Here is a 14,260-nt window from a genome sequence, read left to right as displayed (position 1 = left end):
TGATTATAATTTTAGAGGAGATTACTGAACTTTTAAGAACTGTGAAGGTCATATGTCCTTCTTTTTCTCTGGAAGAAGAATTGGATCCAGATGAATGGGAATTAGTAGGAAAGCAATTAGGTGAACACTACAATTCCAGGCCAAACTCAATTTCCAAAGATACAATTCATATATACAATGTAATCCAATTGGCTTTAAACAATGTTATTCTAAAGGAAGAGATGAAGGAGCAAAATGGGGAAGTGTCAACTAAACTAGGTGAAAAGGATGAATCAGATAACAATGAAGTTAAGTACAATTCTGAGCAACAGGAGCACCTCCCATCTCCTCCCTCAATTAACCCTTCATGGGTAGAGCAAGAAGGAGGAGAGGAAGAGGCAGAAACACAAACAGAATTGCCTGTGAAGCAGCCTAAGCCTATGACAAGATTAGAAAAAGCATTGGTTAAAGCTAAGAGAGAAGGACAGGATATAAGTGATTTTATACATGCATATCCTGTGATTGAAGAGACTGACTCTGTAGGTAAAAAAAGGAGAAGATATGCACCTTTAGATTTGAATAAAATTAAGGATTTGAAAAAAGGTTGTACTCTTTATGGGGCTACATCAGCTTATGTCAAAATGTTACTAGATGGTTTGTCTTATGAAGTCCTAACCCCAAATGATTGGAAATCCATAGCAAGGACATGTCTGGAACCTGGAGAAAATTTATTATGGCTTGCGGAATTTCATGAATTATGTAAAATTCAAGTCAGATGCAATTTGGAAATAGGAGTTAACACACAATTCACTTTTGAGCACTTAGCTGGTGAAGGTCAGTATGGAGAGAATTCGGAACAGATTAATTATACCATGACAATATATGAACAAATTGCTAAGGCTGCAATAAAAGCTTGGGGTGTCCTTCCTGGACAGAAAGATCGTGGAGAGGCTTTCACTAAAATACAGCAAGGTCCCAATGAACCTTTTGCAGATTTTGTGGGACGTTTGCAAACTGCTGTCAAAAGAACTATTGGAGAAAATTCAGCTACAGAAATAATGACCAGACATCTGGCTAAGGAAAATGCCAATGAGATTTGCAAAAGAATTATATGGGGATTAGACAAAGATGCTCCTTTAGAGGAGATCATAAGACGCTGTGCTACAGTGGGAACAAATGCTTTTTACACCCAGACAATGATGAATGTGGAAAGACAGGGTCCCTTCTGGCAAGGGACGTCTAGAGAAACTCGGCGATGTTTTCAATGTGGAAAAATTGGACATCTAAGAGCTCAGTGTAGATATGGAGATACAGTGAGAAGACAGGGTGAAAGAAGACCTAAAACCCCATGTCCAAAATGCAACAGAGGACTCCATTGGGCATCAGAGTGTAGAATAATTCAGGGAAATGGGATGAGGGGCCCAGGTCCAGGGCCCCAGGCAAAAAAGACTTGGGGCATGATGGCAGCTGATGTTACACCCAAAGAACCTTTAGAAGGCCAGGACTCTGATTTAATCAATCAGCAGAGAAGCAATCACATGGCAGAAAGGGATTACCTGATAAGTCAGTCAAAAGGCAATCAGATTGCAAAAATGGATTACACTTGGGGAGAATACAGGCCTTTTAAACCAACAGGGCTGTGCCCAGTGCAAACAACTCCAATGTAATTGTCAGATGATGAGAAGAGATTTAGAAAGTGGTAAATAGAAGGAAATTAGATAGGTTAACTGCCTGGGAGAGAGGGTTTGCTTGTATTTCTTCAGCAGGAGAAGGAATCAGATGGGTGCCAACGAGTCATATTCGCCTTGTCCATCAGAGAGAGACAGAAAAAGAGAAAGACCTCAAAATAAAGGAGAAGATCTAAGAAACATCTGACACTGAAAGAGCATGGATAATAAGAAGACTGTTAAAGAACTTTAAAAACCAGCAGGAATCATTGGACTTCCTCACACAAGATGAGACTAATGGACAATGGACTTATGGACATTTATAAATTTTCAATTTATGATTATTTGATTATGATTATGTTATATACTTCTAGCATGTGTTACATTACTATGTTACTATGTGCTTATGTAATTTATGTAATTATCTGTAATACTTCCCATATTGATGGATTTATGTTTCAAGGTCATTTATGTAATTATCTGTAATACTTCCCATATTGATGGATTTATGTTTCAAGGTCATGACTGTCCTATGTTCTAAATCAAAAGAAAGGGGGAGATGTTAGGATTACTAAGTGAGAACTCGGGTTGTCTGGATAGTGACAAGGTGAGAATTCAGGTTGGACAATTACAAGGTGAGAACTCAGGTTGACTTGATGGAGGGGGCAAGCTCATTGGCTGGGGTGGTTCTTCCCAGAAGCCCTTGCATTATCCCACGCCCATTCTCTGGGAGGATAAAAGAGACAGCACTGGGCCCAGAGAGCAGATCGGCCTGGAGAAGGATAAGAGCTGGAGGAGATTCAGAGCCAGGATTCAAGAAGAGGGTCTCTGCATTACATCAGGCCTGACGGGGCTCTCTGCAGGAAGGGAAGTCACTTCTCTGGACAAAAGTTAACAGCAACTGCCTGGAGACAACGGTTCACTACAGGAAGAAGAATCTGTCTGAGAGATTTGAGTAGACACAGCAGATCTCTTCCCAGAGAGTGATCCGGCAGCTTCTAGAGACGACAGCTCGCTACAATTTTCTGTTATTTATTTATTTAATTTTGATGAGGCAATTGGAGTTAAGTGACAGGGTCACACAGCTAGGAAGTGTTAAGCATCTGATGCTAGATTTGAACTCAGGTCTTCCTGACTTCAGGGCTGGTGCTCTATCTACTGTGCCACTTGGCTGCCCCCTTCTGTATTTTTTTATTTAATAATTTAGATGAAGGCACGGATAGTATGCTTATCTAATAAGAAAATGGAGGCAACTGCCAATATATTGGATAATGAAAGGATCAAAGGGTCCTGCTAGAATGGAATAATGGGCTAGATCCTAGAGACAAAATTTAATAAAAATAAATATAAATAGTTTAGGTTGTTTTTCTTTTGTCCTTTGTTTGCAGAGGACTGATGACATCATGGATAGAATTGTATTTATATGACAGAGTTACACAAAGTCATCAGCCTCATTTTCTATTCCAGAGAGTTATTCAAGTCCAGCAGTAAGACAAAAGTCAAGAAGACTGGTGATGCCTGGGATAAATTTGCTGTCTTATTGTCTGACCAAATTCCACAATGTCTGTCTGCTTCAGCCACCCTCATGGCCATTACAACAAATTATTCTCATTTTTCTGATCTCCTGGAGGGAGTCTTCACATGCTGGGGATATGTCCCCTACCCCATGGGGTAACAATGACAAGTTTGAAGTTTATGGGTATTCAAGGAAGACTAGTGGCTTTGGTGTGAGGGCTATTTTCCATCTATGTTGTCCACTTACCACCCAACTCTCACCTGTGAATCCAAGAAACTGTATCATGCACAGTGGTTACGTCCTGGTAAACTGTCTCGACAGACAGGCTAAACCAGCATGAAAATAACTGACTTAGGTTTAAGCATTAAACTACAAAAGCACAAACTGGAAGAAATATGACTTGATAGTAGTTCATATGAAAAAAAAAATCTTAAGATAAGCTAGGAATAAAAGTTCAATTTAATTTTAATTGAAAGTAGACAAAAGTATAAAATATTTAAAACCAATTATGGTTTATCCTTAATCCATTCAATTGTCAATGGACAGAGTTTTCAAATTTAGAATGTCAACAGTCAAGTTAAAGTTTATAAATAGTCTAAGATTTGATTTTTTTGCACCTTCTACCCCCTTTCCCATAACTCTTATAAAAATGGGGAATGGAAAAAGACCACAGATTATTTTGTAATTTTATTTTAAGAATGTTATGAATATATTATATCCTGGTGTTGAAAGGAACACTGGAAGATTATATATAACATTTTAAAATGAATGTTGCCAAGACTAGATTTATCTAGAGCCTCTGAAGAGAACTAGTATTAAATATTTTAGTATTCCAGCATGTGATATCTATTTTATCAAAAATTAACACCTTTGTTATAATTCAATTGTCAGAAATTAACTATAAATGTTGATTCATATCAAAGTCAACATAATGAAAATACTGATTCAGATCTAAATGAGTCCATAAGCAATGCTATATCTAATCAAAATAAATAAGAACTTCCCCAGCTCTGAAGTCAGGAGAACCTGAGTTCAAATGTGGTCTCAGATACTCCTACTTTTGTGACCCTGGGCAAATCACTTAACCCCAATTGCTCATTTTCTACTATCATTTAGAACAGTCAGTTTATAAAAGGGCAAAACATTTTTTTTTTTCAAAAATATTACGTTTTAGATTTACCTAGAAATAGCAAGAGGCAGAAAGATATAAATTTCTCTTACCTCCCCATGCAGTTGCCCCTCCAGAAGGTGCTGGAGGAGGTGCTGTTGCTGCTGCTGCTGACTGTGCCCCAGATGAAAAGTCTGGTTGGAGGTCAAGGAGATCACTAGATGGTTTAGAAGTACTGAGGGAAAGAAAAAAAAATACTTTAAAATTAATTGAGCATATTTTGGAAAATTATCTATGTGAACATTTATTAAATATGCCTAAAAAGATATAGCAAAAATGTTTTAAAATACATTATTTAATTAAGACCACAGCTTCACAAATTGGTATTAAAATACTGTATTCAAGTCCTCTGAAAAGTGGAATATAAATTGAGTACAGCAGCAAGGTAACCCTATTCTCTACAGTGACTACCATTTGTAATCATGAACTTTCCAATAGCACAAAGACCCCTTAAACACTTTAACCTTTTAGATCCTTAGCTTATTTAGATCATATTATGTCATCCACCCTACTCATCACACCCTTATCCACAAAAGATATGTCATTATTCATAAATATACCATTTCCATGTTCATAAATACTGAAACTTCCTTATCTGATAATAATCTATTGTAATTTCATTTCTCCCTCTTTCTTGCAACCCCAGACTTGTTTTCTAAATCCAGTGTTCAGTTTTTAGTTTATTTTTTATACTACCAACCAGTTATCAAGCTCTTACCATAGAATATTTCCAGATTTTAAATATTATTTTGATGGCTAAGAGTTATTTCTCCCAGAGCAGAAAACTTTTTACTTTCTATACCAGCAAGGTTGGAATAAGAAATAAAATTCCTATACAAATAAAATCATAATCAAACTAAAATATCAATAATTCATCAATAATAATTAACTAACCTGATGGGAGCTACTGCAGATGAAGTTGCAAATAGGTCAACTGGTGGGGATGTATCAATACTTTTTGCTGGAGTAGAATTAGGAGATGTAACAGTTGTGGCTGGAGAAGACTGAAAGTAAAGATATACAGTATATAATACTCTAATAAATATTTATATCACATATAAACTATTGATAAACTTAGTGCAGAAATTTACCCTTTACATTACATTATTTGTCATTTCAAAGAGTAATTCACCATAGAATTTTTTAAAAAGTTCCATTATTATTAGACTGTAAAGAATCAAATTGTAAGTTTAATTTACCAAATGCTTTATGTCTAATCTCACAAAAACTTTATTTACATATTTAGAATCATATTGCCAATATCTAAAAACATTCCCTCATCAGAAAATTAGTTGAAAAAAACCCCCAACAAACTAGTGGCTGCCGAAATTTAAATATCTGGAGAAACATTTGGAATAACTGCCAAGACACTCAGTTTATTTAATAATATATTTAATATTTTCACCCCTGCCACTTTTTTCCCTTCCCTTCTTAGACCTACTTTTATTGAGAAATCATCCTGCATGTCTTTAGTGTCTAAAAATCCAACTTACAAAACAATTCAGAGATGGCAAAGAATGATTCATAAGCATGTTTCAAGTCAGTGGCAGCTTGAGGATATCTTGTGCATATCCACCCACTAATCTGACACAACCAGCTGAAAAAGAATAACAAAGCCTATAAATCCTTTTTCTGGATTAGTTCAGTTTGAGGCAGACTTGGTAAATATCACATGAAGACAGTTGAAACACTAAATAAATACTTAAAAGTTGTGGTTAGCCATTATGCTATCTTTGCTTTCTTTCTTGAGATAAATCCACTTTCTCTTGTTCTCAGAAGATTAATATCAATAGGAGGCGAGCATCTGCCTGGTATCAAAGCAAACCAGTCACAGAAATCTCATTTTCACTTAAAGAATTAAGAGAACAACAAATACTTCAAGATTATAATCAAATAAATATACCACTAACCTAACTGGACAAGCAAATTAAAAAAAAAATACCCTAAAGTTTTAAGATTGTTTTTGTTTGTTTTGTTTTTAGAAAACTACTCCAGAAAAAGGATCAAAAAAGTGCATATTTGTGGGAGACACCTCAGGGTTAAAAGCTATGTGTCTCACAGTTGTTCAGAAACAAAACAGTATTTGTTTCAAACCTACAAATTGTAAGGAAGAAGTCAGAATTAAATAGAGTACCAGGTATAGAACACATTAAGTCAAGAAACAAAAGCACTACATGGATTTCTGTTATGCACAATGCTACTCATATCTTTTTTTTCCTAAACAAGAATGAGGATATAGTTCAAATATGAAATAATATCTTCAAAGTGATAGAAACTACTAAACTATATCTGGTTTTCATATGAAAATTAGGATATGCTAAATTTTGGCTATGAGAATTAACATACCTAAATGAAATTCAGACAGTCTTCAACTATAGCAATAGGCCTGATATAGGTATACCAATATAAACAAAAAATGACATCACTTTTGTCACAACTCTTGCTTTAAGAATGAATATAAACAGTTAACTTTGTAAAACTGCCTGTTAACAGTACAATTCTTGGTGGGATTCATGATAAGTGGGGCAACCAAGCAAAATTTCTGGAGGTTAACAACAATAAAAAAGACAAATGAGATAAATTTCAATCTGATTTGATCAATACATGAACTGGATTACAACAAATAATAATAAAACTACCCAATGAATATTCCTGAAATTTTGTTATCCTTTGCATATGTCAGAAAAAGTTTATATTCTGCTAGCTAGCAGTTTTACCCATTAGCGGTATATACCTATAGGTAAAAAAAATTAGTAATGTTTATGATAGCAAAGGGATAACAATCAGATTGTTTCTGATTCAACAAACATTAAATTATAAAGAGAAAAACAAAAACATTTCAAAGTATAGTGTTGATCCTAGTTAGGATCCTTGATTATAAATTTAGAATTGGAAGAGAATGTGGAGAGACCCTCTAGTCCAATCCTCAAGATAAGGAAACTGAGGCCCAGGGATTTAAATGACTTGGCCAAAGCCCCATAAAGTATTAAATATCAGAGGCAGGATCTTTAATTATATTATGTTGTAAGCTTAATAAATATTTACTGATGTCCTGGGTTGCTTAAAAGTAATTGATATTAGTAAATTCTCTTGTATCTGATATCTTAATTTAAGATGCCTGGCATAATTTCCACTATTTGAACAATATAAATCACTCAAGTATATAAATAAATCATACACAATTCAGGATGTTTCAAAACTTTGACTAGAGTAAGAAACATATCTAAAGTCAATAATGTAAATTTAGAGAGATGACTTTTAGCTTTCAAGATGAAAAAGCCAAGTAGGCAATGCTTTGCTGTATTATTGTTATTATTATTTTTCTAATGCAGAAAATAAGACTTACCTTACTCAGTGGAGAGGGAGCACCAGATCTAAAATTTAATTGAGAAAAGTTTAAAAAGGAAAGTTTGTGAATAAAAAACAAAACAAAAAAACAACATTTCAAGTAATGTCAAAAACATAAAGATCTGGAGGCAACTAATTGGTGTAGTGGATAGAACACCAGCCCTGAAGTCAGGGGGACCTGAGTTAACATTTGACCTCAGACACTTAACTCCAATTGCCTTAGCAATAAACACATAAATGAATGAATGAAATAAAGATCTAATATGCTAACATAAACATAGTGTCCATGTATAAAATATTTCAAACATCCATTAGAAATACTAACTTTAGCATAAAAAAAGTTTAGTAATAACATTTTCTAGGACTTAATGATTTTAAAAATTAAATAACACTACCATCTTTAAATAGTATTTTCTTTGTTATATCAAATTTTATAGAGTTTTAGAACTGGAAGAAACTTTAAAGATCTATTTTGCAAAGTACAGTGGTGGAGTAACTTGGGCAAAGTAACAATTAATATCATAACTAGATTTAGAACCAATCTATTGACCTAATGCTACTGGTGATAAGAACAATTTGAATTCATACAGAATTGTGTAATTTAGATAGTGCTTTCCTTGGAACAATCTTATTAAGATTGTACATAGAAAAATTTCTATAAAGTGATATCTCAATATCATTTCTGTTTTAAATATTTCCAGAAATTCAATATCTTATTCATCCCTTATGACTTTTCCACCACATCAGAAAACTGACTATACTAAAACTGGAGAAGCTCCTACCTCAAATATAGAAAATTTTTAAAAATATATACATATAAAGGAAAATAAAAGTGAACATTGTGAGTCTGCAAAAACTTTACAATCTGCAAAAGCAAAACTTTTTCATGTTTTGAAAAAATAGTTGTGTTAAAGAAATAAGCAAATGACTGAAAACTTATTAAGAATAGAGTCTACTAAGGTTTATTTATATAGGCAGAACTAATGTAAATGATGTTTTAAAGCAACTATTAAAAGGAACCATGGCATAATTTGTATATCCTGATGACTAAAGTCTATTTCACTTGACATATCTATCATAAAACTCCCCCTAATGTCACTACAACTCTGTATTCTCTTATACAATAACCTCAAAACTTGTTCCTGGTTCAATAAATGAGGGTTAACACCTAACAATAGCTAAAAAATGTAGCAAAAACACCAAAAGGCTAAAATTTTTTACATTCTATAGATCTTAACACAAGGAACAGTGGCACCAGAATATAAAGAGGGCAAGGTTGGCATTATAAGGGGCTCAAATGGATAACTAGTGTTTGGTGTAGTATAAGAGAGTATAGTGTAAGCTCTTTTTAGGAAGAAAATTTTTTAAAAATAGCCATGTCATAAAATAAAACTACCTAGAATTTGAGATATGCCACAATTTGAAGTTTAGATCATGAATTGCTTTGAGAAAAAAGCAGATTGCTAAACTTCTATTACAGAATAATCTTCAATTTAAATCTATAAACATGTAAATCATCTACGAAAGAATATGGATAAAATGTGTTTCTTAAACTTTTTTTTTCTTAGGATAATAATCACAATTAGAATAAAGGCACACTAGCTAAATCTTAAGTTTACAGGCTAACAAATCAATCAAAAAACACTTTCAGCACTCCACTTTGATATACTTCAGCTGGATAAATGCATATTCCTTAAAATAAAGATATTCTATGGTGCAAAATAAAAAAAAGTCTGCCATAAAAAAGAGGCAAGAAAAGGCTTTTACAACGGAGCTGGTTTTGGAGTGACAGAACCCATAAATATTTGGAATATAACACATTTCTAGCAGAAGATATTTTGGAAGAACTTCAGGAAAGGTCTATCTCAGTTGGATGGGTGTAATGTTCTGTTGTCTCCAGAGGCTGCCGATCACTCTCTGGGAGGAGATCTACTGTCTTCTTCCTCAGAGCCTCTTCAGGTCTGGCCCAGACAAGACTCTCTCCTTCCTCAATGGTGTCTTCTTTTATCCTCCTAGAGAATGAGTGTGAGGTAACGCAAGGGCTTCTGGGAAAAAAATACTTCAACCAATGAACTTGCTCCTCTTAAACATGTGAGCTCCTCCCCAGGAGTTCACAGGGGTAAAACTCCTCTAAAGGCCGGAACCAGAGAATTATTAAGTACCGACTTAGCACTTAGTAAGAACCTAACAGGTTCGGGAGTGAGGGGAAGTGACCCATACAGATTCAGTGCAGAGATTCTGGGCAGAGAGTTCTGGGGAAGTTACTGGGAGGCTCTTAGCCAAAATAAAGCAACTAACTTGGCTTCCTGATTCGGAAGCCAGTGAATCTGCAGATTAACTGTGAGACTTTCTATGTAACTGCAGAAGGCAAATAGCTTGTCACAGAACTCCATATAACAAGTAGGACTTGGCCATGCCCAACTAGCATGGGAAATAAGCTGGCAGCACCAGTCCCATGGCAGCGGGACCCCTGAAGAGGAACATTGGAACAATCTGAGTGCTCAGGGAAGGATTAAGAGAATTTATTCACTTCTGGAAATAATTTACACAAAGGAATTCTTTAAGAAAATCTGCTGAAGCTACTGGTTAGATTAATTGATGAAAAAATTCAGACAATAAGTAAATACTTTTAAAAAGTTGCTTGCTAGGGGCAGCTAAATGATGCAGTGGATAGAGCACCAGCCCTGGAGTCAGGAGACCTGAGTTCAAATATGATCTTAGATACTTAACACTTCCTAGCTGTGTGACCCTGGGAAAGACATTTAACTCCAATTGCCTCTCAAAAAAAAAAAAAAAAAGAAGAAGAAGAGAAAAAAAGAAAAAAAAAATAAAAGAAAGAAAAAAAATTGGTTGCTAGCTAGTAGCTAAAAAAACTGTAAGAAAAAAAATATTTATTTATGTGTATACATATGTAACACACCACATATATATATTCCACTCTTAGTTTAGAATAAATTTAATGTAAAAATTAAAACTCAATTCAATTCATACTTTAAATCACAATAAATTCATTTATTTCTTACAGGTCAAAAGGCATGACAAGTTAATCAACTCTTGCCTTGTATTGAATGAACTCCTAGATCTTTTATAAGTTAGACAGCCATTTATTTATGTGTGGGATAACAGGTTATTTCCTAGAAAAAAGGAGAAAACTGAATATGTGGGAGTTCAGCTAAAGAAGTGAGGGAAATGTTTTGGCTGTTGCTAAAGGGTCAGTATTTCTGCTACGAAGTTGGCTTCTCTATTTATTTAAGAGAACCAAGATTGAACTTACATGATATAAATCTAAATGATTTATAAGTTCATTAAGGTTCTCTGTGATCTCTTTCCATTTTTTTAATATATTCAGCAAGTATTAAGGGCTTAGTATAAGTAAGATATTGCTCTAGACCTTCAAAGGAGCTATACAGATGAATAAAATAGCTTACAATTTAGAAGGAAAAAAAAGAACATGTATATAAATCAATATTATATATTATCTATTTTATAAAATGTTATTATATAAATAAATATAATAAATAATGCAATTGTCAAAGAAAGGCACAAAGTACTTTGAAGATTTGTAGGACAGAGGAATAAAATGAAATGGAGGAAAATCAGAGAATATCTGGAAGAGCATATTAGTCAGCAAAATTTCTATGGTTAGAAATAAGTGGTGGAGAGCAGGCTAAATTAATAGGCTAAATCTAATGTGAAGAAATTCAACAAGGATAAATATTTAAGTCCTATAACTGAATTAAAAAGATAAAGTTCTCAAAATATAATATGAGATAGGGTAAGGCTTGACTAGTTTGATCTGGGGGCTTTAGTGGATTATATGATTTGGAGGAAGACATGGCTGCCCCCTCAAAAAACAAAAGAAAAACCCACCAAAACCAAAACTCACATACAACCTCTTCTCCATCTTGCCAAATCCTATGATTTTAATCTGTGTCATGAGATGCAGTGTCTCAAATAAGTAAGATACCAACTTGTACTTTCCCCCAATCAAGTTATTTCTTAAGTATTGTTCTATGTGCTACATTCTTTTGGAGAGGATATTGATAATCTACAGAATATCCAGAAAAAGGCAACAAGGATAGCAAGAAGACTCAAGACCATGCCATACAACCTTCAAGTGGAGGAACAGGAGTGTTTAGCCTACTGAAGAGAAGATATGTATGGCACAAATTAATGATATTAAGTTATGTTCAGAGATGACAAAGAAAGAAAAATAACATTTGTTGTTCTTGGACCCAGAGGGCAGAATGAGGAGTAATGGGTAAAAGCCTCAGAGTTTTACAATGAATACGAGTAAAAACTAACATTCCTACTATTTGGAATTATTGGAATTGGAATTTGGAAAAACTGGAAGGATAAAAAAACGTTATTATAGGGGAATCTTGATCAGGTAGAGATTGAATTAGATGAACTCTCAAGTCTCTTTCAATACTATAATTTTAAGAGGAAACAATTGTTTTTTTGCTCCTCCTACCTGAGCCAAGGTTTGCCTGTTGAATGTTTTTGTTTTGTTTTTTGTATTTTTCGCTTTCATATCCAGGCCTTTGACTAATTTTGTTGTTTATTTGATTTCTGGCTGAAAGGTGAGAGGAACATGATTTGATATCAGATCAAATCAGATCAGCAGGGGGGTCTGCTATAGGGAGGAAAAAAAAAAGAGTCTCGCTTGAAGGAACATTTGGGGATATAGTTTAGATTTTTTTTTTTTTTTTAACTATAGGTTTTTCTTCTTGGTTCTGAAGTTTGTGCTATCCTGGATCTAAAATCTTTTAACAATTGAACACTAGCCATGAGAGATAAGTGAGTGGGAAACCAGGACAAGAAAGGAGGATTAAAAAACAAAAACAAACAAAAAAAAAAACCCTTTCCTCAAAAACAGGGAAAAAACAAAACAAAACAAAAAATTGTTCTGGGATTTGCCACTGTTATGACCTCAGACAAGTAAGTTAACCCCTCTTGGCTTAAGTTTCCTCATCTGTAAAATGATTGGATTTAAAGAGATAACAACACTACTAGTTTTAAATCTATCATTAGAAGTTTTTTCCTTGGAGTTATGAGCATTTGGAATGATGACATCTATTAAAAATGTACAGATATTAATTGTGTTCAACAAGTGCAAAGTTTCACTTTGAGATCTTTTATAATTTTATACCACTTCACTGCATTATCTACAATGATTACTAAGTTCAGCCTTGTTAAAAATAATCCTTTTAGGAAAAAGTTTAGCAAAACTGCTTGTGGCAGGCCTTTTTGTAGTGGCAAGAAACTGGAAACTGAGTGGATGTCCATTAGTTGGAGAATGGCCGAATAGTTATGGTATATGAATGTTATAGAATATTATTGTTCTATAAGAAATGATCAGCAGGATGATTTTAGAGAAGCCTGAAGAGACTTACATGAACTGATGCTAAGTGAAGTGACTAGAATCAAGAGAAGATTGTACACAGCAACAACAAGATCAATTTTGATGGATGTGGCTCTTTTCATCAGCGACGTGATTCAGGCTAGATCCAATGTTCTTGGGATGGAAAGAACCATCTGCACCAGAGAGAGGACTATAGGAACTGAATGTTGTCTAAGGGAGGGGGAAAAAATTTGGAACACAAGGTTTTGCAAGGGTGAATATTGAAAACTATCTATGCATATGTTTTAAAAATATATAACTTTAAAATAAAAAAATAAAAAGATGCTCCAAAAAAAAAAAAAAGAATTAATCCTTTTATAATCTTTGGTTGGAATTATGTGCTTATAAATAGCTATCCTAAAACTCCATATCCACAAAAAAATTCATACAACTTAGTCATTTGTCCAATGCTAGTTTGTCAATATTATTGCTATTTTAATTTATTTGGATGTTTCCCACAGAGGGCCTTTTTGTTCTATTCTTTACACTGAACCATTTAATTGATTCTATCCACAGAAAAATCACTTTTGGCAAGTTACATTAGACACTGTAATGGCATTGGACCTGATACAAGTGACCTTTACTTGTCAGTAAAGAAACATTTATTAAGTACTTGCTGGATACCAAGCATTGTACTAAGTCCTGGGTAGAAAAGAAAAAAAAGGTAGAAAACAAAATTCCTGGTTTTTTTGAGATCACTCAATCCCATGGGAGAGATAATATGCAAACAACTATATAGAAAGTCGATGTATATAGAATAAATTGGAGATACAATGAGAAGAAATTGGCATTAAGGGGGAAATGGAAAAGACATCTTATAGAAAGTGGAATTTTAACTGGAACTTGAGAAAGCCAGGGAACCAGGAAATAAAAGATGAAGAGAGAGAGAATTTGAGGCATAGGAGTCAGTCACAAAAATGTCAGGAGTCAGGAGTTAGAATACCATATTTCTACATACACAGAATATGTAGAGGAGAATAAAGTGTAAGAATACTGGAAAAGTAGGAAGGGGACAAGAGAGGAAAGGTAATAGAGATGCCGATTGTAGATGGCTTTCTCAAAGAGTTTAAGCACAAAAGTAAAGGAGTTATGGGATAATAGTTAAGGGAAGAATAGAATAGATGGATCAAATGAGAGTTTTTAAGAATATTTATTAGAATATTTGTAGGATGCAGGGA

General features: G+C 34.0%; 1 protein-coding gene across 14 annotated transcripts in view; it reads right to left on the bottom strand.

Moving 5' to 3' along the window:
- Positions 1–14,260, bottom strand: part of SNAP91 (synaptosome associated protein 91) — a 148,358-nt gene that overhangs the window by 42,011 nt on the left and 92,087 nt on the right. For all 14 annotated transcript variants that reach the window (XM_074310395.1, XM_074310400.1, XM_074310402.1 and 11 more), the window contains exons 11-13: positions 7,677–7,704; positions 5,225–5,334; positions 4,384–4,505 (exon numbers count right to left, since the gene is read on the bottom strand). In XM_074310395.1, the coding sequence (XP_074166496.1) occupies positions 4,384–4,505; positions 5,225–5,334; positions 7,677–7,704 (260 nt within the window). The remainder of the gene's footprint in view (positions 1–4,383; positions 4,506–5,224; positions 5,335–7,676; positions 7,705–14,260) is intronic.

The sequence above is a fragment of the Sminthopsis crassicaudata genome, chromosome 4, assembly GCF_048593235.1.
Source record: "Sminthopsis crassicaudata isolate SCR6 chromosome 4, ASM4859323v1, whole genome shotgun sequence".
Classification (NCBI taxonomy): domain Eukaryota; kingdom Metazoa; phylum Chordata; class Mammalia; order Dasyuromorphia; family Dasyuridae; genus Sminthopsis; species Sminthopsis crassicaudata.
This window is presented reverse-complemented; position numbering and strand designations above follow the sequence as displayed.